The sequence below is a fragment of the Crocodylus porosus genome, unplaced genomic scaffold (genome assembly GCF_001723895.1).
Source record: "Crocodylus porosus isolate Cpor-Errol unplaced genomic scaffold, CroPor_comp1, whole genome shotgun sequence".
Lineage (NCBI taxonomy): Eukaryota > Metazoa > Chordata > Crocodylia > Crocodylidae > Crocodylus > Crocodylus porosus.
In genome coordinates, this window is record NW_017728906.1 from 80,592,821 (window position 1) to 80,603,069 (window position 10,249).

The 10,249-nt window shown below is 38.7% G+C and overlaps 1 protein-coding gene across 1 annotated transcript in view; it reads left to right on the forward strand.

The window, feature by feature from the left end:
- The window catches only part of CYFIP1 (cytoplasmic FMR1 interacting protein 1), a 129,302-nt gene that overhangs the window by 31,473 nt on the left and 87,580 nt on the right, over positions 1–10,249 (forward strand). Inside the window, exons 2-11 of the mRNA XM_019528472.1 lie at positions 129–250; positions 407–496; positions 2,579–2,656; positions 3,761–3,862; positions 4,267–4,448; positions 6,466–6,562; positions 6,679–6,807; positions 8,110–8,214; positions 8,517–8,608; positions 9,852–10,048. Of these exons, the coding sequence (XP_019384017.1) occupies positions 134–250; positions 407–496; positions 2,579–2,656; positions 3,761–3,862; positions 4,267–4,448; positions 6,466–6,562; positions 6,679–6,807; positions 8,110–8,214; positions 8,517–8,608; positions 9,852–10,048 (1,189 nt within the window). The 5' untranslated portion in view covers positions 129–133. The remainder of the gene's footprint in view (positions 1–128; positions 251–406; positions 497–2,578; positions 2,657–3,760; positions 3,863–4,266; positions 4,449–6,465; positions 6,563–6,678; positions 6,808–8,109; positions 8,215–8,516; positions 8,609–9,851; positions 10,049–10,249) is intronic.

Consider the following 10,249-nt stretch of genomic DNA (forward strand, 5'->3'; position numbering starts at 1 on the left):
TGATCTTCACCTAAAGTGTCTTTGTAAGAGTGAAGTTATGTATTTCCCAAATCAGAAATAAATAATCTCTGTTACTATCATCACTCATTTTTTAAAATTTTTTTTTTTTTTTTTTTTTACCCCTACAGGCAAAATGGCTGCTCAAGTTACTTTGGAGGATGCTTTGTCCAATGTGGATCTCTTGGAAGAATTACCATTACCGGATCAGCAACCGTGCATAGAACCCCCTCCATCATCTCTGCTTTACCAGGTACAAGAATATCCATTCTGATATTTGCCTTTTGGCAAATATTGCCATTCTCCATTGCCTTTTGGAGAAGCAAGCACAGGTAACTTTCTTCTGTAAGAACTGGCATTTGGATTTTTTCTTTCTTGACGTGTGTCTTTTTCCCCCCTCTTCATACAGCCAAACTTCAACACTAATTTTGAAGATAGAAATGCATTTGTTACAGGCATTGCAAGATACATTGAACAAGCTTGTGTCCATTCTAGCATGGTAAGTAGGTCTTTGACCAGTTTTCTTATGGTATGATAGATATAAATTCAGGAAGAAAACTGGATTAGCAAACTCCTCCCCCCCCCCCAAACACTTCAAAGAGGCACCACCTTCAGGAATGATCTCTCGCAAGAAACATTTGGTTAGCTCACTGTTTTTCTTATCCATCACAAATGGTCTCTTTACTGAGTTAGTTGCTTGAAAGTCTTTGTCCTTAGCTTTTTGTTAAACAATTCTTCAGCTTTCTGACATCACCTTGTATTATCAACAGCCATGTTATTATGACTAATGGGAGAAAGTTTACCTGGTGTGCCAGAAAGTTCCCATTCTACTCTATTATTTTGGTTCAGGTGAGGGGCTGTTAAGGAAAGACATATATCAGCTCCTTCATTTTTCAACATCTGTATTAGTGACTTGCTGGACACAGGTTTTTTAAGTTCTCCTATGCTGATGACATCACTCCTGCAGTACAGAGCAAAGAACTGAGCACTGTCTTCACCGACTCTAAGGTAATAGTGGAATAAGCTTGGTACTGGAAGATCCTCCTCACTCTTGCACCTACACAGCAAAGTCACTGAGAAACCACTTAGTTTCACCTCTTGTAATCAGCTGCTTTCAAATGATCACATCTGAAGTATCTGGATAAAAGTTTGACTTTAGAAGTTCATCTAGAAAGGGGCTGTGTTTAAAAAAAATAAAAGCAAGCACTAGCTTAATGTGAGAACTTTGTAGACCTGACATGGTGTCTTGATTATGTAAGTGCTTTGAAAAGGGGCTCTAGCACCGATACAGGTCCACTGTTAAATATTGTGCTTCATCTCAGCAGGTGGTACCTGTGCCAGATCTCTGGATGAGCAACTTAATGCCATGATAATGATTCTAACTGGAACATTAAAGTCAAGACCCATTTAATGATTGCCCATGAGAGCATGCCCATCCTCCTCCTCCCCACAAACATCTGTAGATACACATACTCCCAAAGCTTGTAAATGCAATCAAACCATGGCCAACCTGAACTTTAGCAATTTATAAAGATCTCCCAGAATTTTCTGAAGATGCTTGTGAAATCTCCCAAGCCACTTCGGCGTTGAGATAAAGTTTTTCAGTTGTTTATCCTGAGATGCACTGCATGCACTGTGAGGAATTCTGGGATGAAATTCGTATCCTCTTCAGTCACTTGGTTATTGGCTGTGCAGAAGTACTTCCTGGATTCAACCCGCTCTGGAAAAAGTGCGCCTCAATGGACCATTTCAGAACGTGACAAATGTGGACCTCTTTCTTACCCTCCTGGAAGATGCGAGAATGCCCAGTGTGACTGCTGATATCGCAAACAGTGGGCCGCTCCATAAATCAGTGAGAACTTTGATAGTTTGTAGGTGTCATGTGGGCTTACAACAACACACTTCTGAAACTGTCTTCATGCTCACGAATCTGGACTTGGTTATTTGATTGTGGCCAATCGCTTCTCCTTTCTTGTGAAAGCAGGATTGCTTTCCTATCCCTGAAAATTTTACTACACCGCTTTTTAACACTTTTCCATTTTCCTGTATATAAATGTAAAGATCCTTATTGTTTTCCAGTTCTGTTTTGGTGATTTTAGTGTCTTGAATGCAATTAAAACATGATTTGTTTGGATTTCATGTCTGGCTTTGTCATGAGCCAAGTTTGCTGACCGTATTATAGTAACATACTCATTGCATTAAAATGGTGAAAGTATTCCACCCATTAGAAATAGTGAAGATGATTCTGTGAATTTCAATTCACATGTAGTAGAGTACTGTTGAGAGAAATGATTAAGAATAGAAGAATTTTTAGAGGTTGGTTTGAACAGCTGAAGTAATTTCTTTTGGTAAATTATGAATTGAGTTGAGTTGGGCCTTTAAATAGAAACCTGCTTGCACTATATGCTTCAGTAAGGACTGGCAATTTTAATGTGCCACTAAAATGCATTGTGTGTGACTTAGTACGCATATATTCTAGTAAGAAAAATACATTGGTGTTGTCCAGGATATGGATTTAATGAAGAGTTAATTTCTTCTGTGCTGTGGCTCCTCACGTGTTGAATGTTTTTCTTTACTGTAGAATGAAATGCTGGAAGAGGGGCAAGAGTATGCTGTCATGCTGTATACATGGAGGAGTTGCTCAAGAGCCATTCCTCAGGTAAAAAAAAAAAAAAAAAAAATTCAAGTGTCACCCTGCCTGACTTGGACCTTCGTCTCTCCCCTGTGACTGTATGGGTCAGCAGCTTTAGCAAAGAACTTGAATGAGTCCTTATTCCTGAGCCCACAAAGCTGGCATAACTATGACACCTTCTCTTCTGTGCTTTGGTGAGGGAACCTGGGAAGCATTTCTTTTTGCTGTGCATTATTCTCTCTGCCAACTTTGGGAATAGCACAAAAGCAACATGCTCTGGAAGGATAATAGTTTATTTGAGATCAAGGCCTTCTATTTCATTTAATAGCAAATAAAAGAAGATAATGGAAAGCAGCGTCTATAGTTTGATTTCAAACTGTATGTGACTAGTAACTTGATAATGTTAAGGATAGACTTAAAAAGTTCTGACCAAAAAACATAAAATAAGGAAGGAGTAGTTGGTGATTTTTTTTTCTAGGTATTTGAGGCTCCCTGTATTTTATAGATACGTGTTTATATTTAATTAAAAAAAATACCCATAGATACCATGAGTCCATAGTTATGACTTAAGTGGCTTTTAAAACATGAACTTTTAAGAGTTGAGAGGAACTGGAAAAGCAACAAAATAGTGATTCTTTTAATAGTTTTTGATTTACAGAATTTCTAACAAAAAATATTGTATGCTGACACAAATGTAATACTTGTGAAACCATCAGATTATCATATGGATTATAGGGGTTCAGTTTTCAGTTTGCCTCTTTCTCCTGTGACTGGGAAGTTGCTGAATCTCTGTGCTTTGATTCTCCAGCTTGTAAAATGAGGAAAATACCATTTCACAGAGATGGTCGGGGGTTAAATTAGTTACTATAGGTGAGGTGCCCAGAGCCTACAATGATGGGGGCCATGTAAAAATACAGCTGGATTTCTTCTCAGCACATTTATATTTGGAAAATAGTATTCCCTTAAAAACAGGACTGAGATACTAAAAACAACAATTTGGATTTAAATATGGATAAATAACATTACCATACATACATTTTCTTAGTTAGATGTGTCATTCTGGATCTGAGTTTTTGCTGGAGTTTCAGCTTGGAGGGACTGTTCAGTAATCATTTACTTGATTGTCTTTAGGTCAAATGCAACGAACAACCTAACAGAGTAGAAATATATGAGAAAACCGTGGAAGTTCTGGAGCCAGAGGTCACAAAACTGATGAATTTTATGTACTTTCAGGTAAAAGAAAGTTGAAACCATGATTATTTAGAGAAGAAAATATGTGATCTTGTTGCGTGCTCTATTTTATGTGGCTTGGCTCAGATTGTATTACTGTAAGTAAATGATAGAAATAAGTTATGTGATTTACAAAGAGGGGTGAGTTGTCCCTATGTGTCACTTAAAAACTTTCAGCTAAATTGACAGAGACTTATTTGAGCATTGCCACTTTTAGGCACCTGCCTCTGGAATGCAATGTATACCACGAATTAGGTGCCCACACTCTCCATACAGGGCATTTTAAAGAGCCTTATATGGAAGGAGGAGAAGGAAAAGACGACAACATTTAGATAACGCAGTGAAATTTCCTACTGAAGCTGTTTCTTCACTAAAAGTTGGAATTTTCCCTTCATTCCTTCTGCTAGAGAAATGCAATTGAACGGTTCTGTGGAGAGGTGAGACGTTTATGTCATGCAGAGAGGAGGAAAGACTTTGTCTCCGAAGCATATCTCATCACACTGGGCAAATTCATCAACATGTTTGCAGTACTGGATGAGCTGAAAAATATGAAATGCAGTGTGAAGAACGACCACTCTGCCTACAAGCGGTGAGATGCAATGACAGCAAACTCTTACTTTAACACTGAACCCACACTAGATGGCAGTAATGGCTCTTTTTATGTAATGAACTCGTATTATTTGGAAGCATTTTTAAGTATAGGTACGATAACACTGAAACAAAAGGGTGACCTGCCTGAAGTTATATCTTTGTGAGCAAAACCATTTTATTTATGCTTGTTCTACCAAAACAGCTTTGTTCTCCAGGCATGCAAACTGCTTTTCTGTCTCTTATGCATTCATTTTTTGATAAATCTTTTCTTTTTAGTATGAAAGACGTTTTTGTCCTTCTGCCCAAGTATGAAACTCCCATTTTGAACATGCAGTGTTGATCTCTTTGTCAGTCACCATTAATTCAGTAGCCTGTAAGGCTGTCTGGCTTTGCTGTCCCCAGCTACTGTAGACGGAGCAGGAGGGGAGCTAGAACATTGGCAACGAACCCAAAACAGCCTCAAACTACAGCATATTACATTTGCAAGTTGTGTGTTATGGCAAATGTAGGAGGCAGACAGTCTTTCCCTTAAACACACAGGACTTGCAACAACTGTGAAGTAAAGTGGCAGGTGGTTTATAATGATCATGATTAAGGTAATAAATGGCCTGTTTGATTCATGCTGTTTCTGCTCAGCTGAATTTCTGTTGTCCTATGAGGAATTCTCCTTTTAGTTGTCCTTTGGTTTCAGAATAATTTGTTTCTCCAGAGCAGTGTTCCAAGGGAATACAACGTGTCCTTGAGATTTCATCATCAGCTGGTGTAACCTTGGCATAGTATCACTGCACTCCAGGTGTCCATCTGGAACAGCTTCTTTACTGGAGTGCTAGCTCTGGGAGGGGTGTTTTGGACTGTAAGCAGAGAGTTGAAAACAGCAATCTTGGCTAGTAAAGACCAATGGTTGCACTGTTCATGGATTTAGTTGCCATCATCCTTTGTAAGGGGAGGGTGTCATGCATTGGTAAGGGGCCTTATCAGTCCATCCTTATGAAACCAATTTTTCATGGTTTCAAAAAACAGTGCAGTTTTTGCACATTATCAACCTGTGTTGAATCTCCTGTTTTTGAAAAGTTGCAGCAAAATAAGTATGGCAGTATCTAGTACTCATAAGTGATCTTAAAGCAGTGAATATGTAGAGCAGGGGTCAGCAACCGCTGGCACGTGTGCCGAGCACGGCACATGAAACCATTTTGCTCAGCACACCACTGCCAGCCTGGGCTCTAGGCAGCTGCTGCCAGCCATGAAGCTCTGGCTGCTCCCAGCAGGTGGCTGGGCTGCTGCAAGCCCTGCTGCAAGCAGACCGGGCTTCGTGGTTGGTAGCAGCAGATATTTGTAGCCTCCTGGCTGAAACCGGCCCAGGCTCTGAGTAGCTGCTGCCAACCATGGAGCCTGGTCTGCTTGCAGCAGGGCTTGCAGCCACCCAGCCACCTGTTGGGAGCAGCCCAGGCTTTGTGGCTGGCAGCAGCTGAACCTGCCTGACTCCCACCCGCTCCAAGCCCAGCATCTGGTTCTGTGCACCTGTGTGCGCACACATGTCTGGTTGCAGATGTTTGTGTGCATGTGTCTGTTCTGGGTGTGTTCTGGTTCTCTGTGTCTGTGCATTTGGTTTTCTGTGTGCGTGTAATATGTTTGGTTCTCTCTCTGTCCTCCTTTTTTCTTTCTCTTTCTCTCTCTCTCGTCTTTCTGTTATTTGTCTTTTTTTTTTCTCTTGTTCTCATTGCAACCTGCTTGACCAAAAAAGGAATACAGCACAACAAAGGCAACATTTTATGATTATCAAATATACTAATATGCAATGCATCCTGCCATGTACCAGCCCCCCCACCCCACCCCATTTTGTTTTTCTAGCACTCTGGCACCTTCCAAGGTAGACATTGTAGTTTTTTTGGCACTCCAGCCAAAAAATGTTGCCTACCCTGATGTGGAGAGAGAGACTGACATATGCAGTTTCTGTCAAGAATGGATAGAATTGTATGTGATTTTTAAAAAAATAAATATTTCTTTTAATTGACTAGTGCTGCACAGTTTCTGCGTAAAATGGCTGATCCTCAGTCCATCCAGGAATCCCAGAACCTTTCCATGTTTCTTGCCAATCACAACAAGATAACACAAGTGAGTTTTAACAGTCTTTTCAAAATATATATCTGTTATTTTGTAAGTTCAGTGTTGGACTGTTAATCTTGCTAAGGAATAACAAGTAGGATAAATATTCTTATTTTTCCTTCTAGTCTTTACAGCAACAGCTTGAAGTGATTGCTGGGTATGAAGAGCTGCTTGCAGATATTGTGAATTTGTGTGTTGACTACTATGAAAATAAAATGTATCTAACACCCAACGAGAAACACATGCTTCTAAAAGTAAGAGCTCTTAAAAGATATTGTAAGGTTTAACAGTGATGGGGGGCAAGATCACAGATGCTGGTGAAGTCACTTCATGCAATCCTTTCTTTTTATATTTTTATTATTTTCCCAGAACCAGATAACTTAAAATGATTAATTTGGTAATACGTATGTGTAATAGTTCTATCTCCTTTGTCGTTTTTTTCCTCTCATCTGTACAACATGCTGGTAATCTTTTTAGAAAGTATCTAATTAGTTGTATTTTGCACAGTTCGAACTGCAGCCTTGGTAAGAAACTACTTATGTGAAATGTAAGAAAGGCCCAATGGAACGAATACACTTTATTTTTAGATGGGTGGCGTGCTTGCATAAGAGGCTTGTGGAGGAGGATCTGCATATTGAAATTTCCCAGGGTTAGATAGCTTAAAAATAATGAATAATTGGTAGATTTAGTAATTTTGGAATATGCATGTATTGTGTAATGCTGGATAGAGGAAAATGGGAAATGTGCTTATTTAAGTATAGTCGTTTCAGCTTCACGCCTCTTAATAGCTGACCCTGTAAAGGTTAAAGGTGTGAAATAGATCTTAAAATACCTTCAGTTACAGCAAGTTCTTTGGAAGGATTCTGGGTGTTGAATTCTTATAGAGTCATACATTTGTCAGGTAAAATATGGTGGCACCAAGTGTGAACTGCAGAATGTACATCTTCTACCCAGTAGGTTGTTGACAGTGTTGTAAGGTGCTGCAAGGTGGCATGCTTGCTACAGACTTTTCCAGTACTGAGTTGTGTTGCAAGTGTAGAATTATAGCTAATTAGATTCTGGGATTAAACTTAATTTTTTCTAGAATGCATCAGATTTTTTCTATGTATAAACCTAAGGTTTATAAAAAGTAAGAGCTTGACAATGTTTGACCTAAGCTGCTGTTATGTAACAATCTATATCCATCATTTTAATAATAGAAATTCAAATACCTATCTAGAAACAGACAAATGAAAAAACCCACAAAACCAAACCTTTATCGCATCTAAATTAATATGTCTGACCTTTATGCAGTGAAACTGTTCTCTTTCATATTTATCAGGGCAATACTAATTGAAAAATTACTTCATGCTGTTGTGACTGTAAATCAAAAGTATAGCCCAAAAAATTAAATGTGTATTCATGAGTTTCATTTTTTTTTCCCACTGGAAGTGCCTTGGTTTTCTTATGAGTGTTTATTTAAACAGTAAAGTATTTTTTTTTGTCAATAATCACTAAATTATTCCTTATGACTTTGTCTTGGACTGAAAAAAAAATATGGCTTATTCTGTTTTCAGGTAATGGGTTTTGGATTGTACCTGATGGATGGAAGTGTTAGCAACATCTATAAACTAGATGCAAAGAAAAGGATAAACTTGACCAAGATAGACAAGTTTTTTAAGGTTGGTTAGAAAAGTAACTCTTTTACAGTTCAAACATTCTAACTTTTATATTTAAAGGTGACTTTTTCTATCTTTTGCTAACTACAGTATTACTTTTCAGCCAAATCAGTGGTAATTAAATGGTGTCACTTGAACTCTATATGCTATTTATCGTCTGACTAAGCTAAATTCTAAGTTCTGTCTGTCTCTTAAGAAAAGCCACATTACTGCTCATCTGAAACCAAATAAGTTCATAAATGCAAACATTAAAATGATTTTAGTTTTTTAAAACTTATCTGATCTGTTTTCTTCCTTGAGTACAGCAGCTGCAAGTGGTCCCACTGTTTGGCGACATGCAGATTGAACTGGCAAGATACATTAAGACTAGTGCCCATTATGAAGAAAACAAATCCAGGTAGGAACACAGTCAAACACTGTGGATGGAGAAGAGACAGTCTTATTCGATAAATTGTCATAAAGTCCTGCTGAAGTCAGCGGGTCTCTGGTAACTGAGGACTTGTCCTTTTGGCTGCTTTAGCAGCCATGTGGTAATAATGTGGATACTTTATTAGTTGGGAGTGTTATTTTTATTACTGAGCTATTTTAAATTGCAAGTATAACCAAAGGAACTGCTTAGAAAAGGCCATTATTTTCATGCCATAAAGAAGTAATTGAGCCCATCCTTGGACCATTACTACTCATTTCTGTCAGTTCTGTTCTGTCCTGTTGGGCTGGGAGAAATAAATTTAGTGCCAGAATATTTAAACTTTCACCTTACACTAATCAATTTTTCTTTCTTTCCTTTAAATGTGTAACTTTTCTTTAAAAGAAATGAAGGATTGTATTAAGGTGAGCTCTAGTGCATGGCAATAGGCATGTGTACAGTATATTTGGAGCAGCCACTTAGTCTGCGTCCCTTCTTCGCAAAATTTTCAATGGGTGTGCACCACAGCACCATGGTTGGAAGATGCAACTGGCACACGAATTTTCACCATTGTATTTTTGGTTGTGAGCATCTCTGTGCTCCTCCTAAGACCTTCCCTCCCATGTAGTTATGAGTTATTTTAAATGTAGTGCTTTGCATTTTAATTCTTGCAGAAAAGCTGTGCAACTTGCATGTAATTTGTGAGACAAAAAGCAACAGTTGGATGGAGATACTAAAGCATAAGCTTGGGGTTTTTCTTTCATGTGTATTGTTTAACTTGGCACTCTTGGTACTAGTAGCATGTCCTTTGTGTCCTTGTTATCACCTTTTTAGGCAAGTATGCAGTGCTTTCAGAAACATACAGTATCTGATAGGTTCTAGGTCATAAAGAAAGATACTTTAAGGCAGTTGTGAGGGGTAGCTCCTGTGGCCTGTGCTTCCATAAAGAGGAAGAAGGGCTTTGTGTATGGATCAGCATCAGTCTTTACGTTTAAAGAGAATTGTGTGGGCTCAGGGGGGCATCCAATTTCTAATTCTTCAGACCTAGAGTGAGCAAGAGACTGTAACACAACTCCTAAAAAAGATAATGAAGAACTAAGTGGCCAACAGCATTTTCTGCTTTGTGGTGGACTTTATATCAGTTCTGGTATCTGTATCCCTTCATAAAGATCAAAATTCATTTGTAATGTGTGTGGGGTTTTTTTTGTTTTTTTTTTCTCCCCACCTGAAATAGATGGACATGCACTTCTTCCAGCAGCAGTCCCCAGTATAATATCTGTGAGCAGATGATCCAGATCAGAGAGGACCATATGCGCTTTATTTCAGAGCTGGCTCGTTACAGCAATAGCGAGGTATGGGACTGTATCCCTGTTCTGTGCAAACAGTACTTAAGTAATGAATGGTTGTTACAGTTAGAGATAAGAGATGTGGGTAAGCTTCAGACAGCATCAGTGCATGCTGTTATTTAACCAGCTGTGTGAAGGAAAGTTGCACAGAAGGCTGGGCTGCTGTCTCCAGGTTTATGTGCAAATTTCTAGGCATGAACTATGGTCACAATGCTGCCTTTCACGCTGAATTTGTATAACTTAGAGGCAAGGATTTTGGAGGGTGATATCTTTTATTGGACCAGTT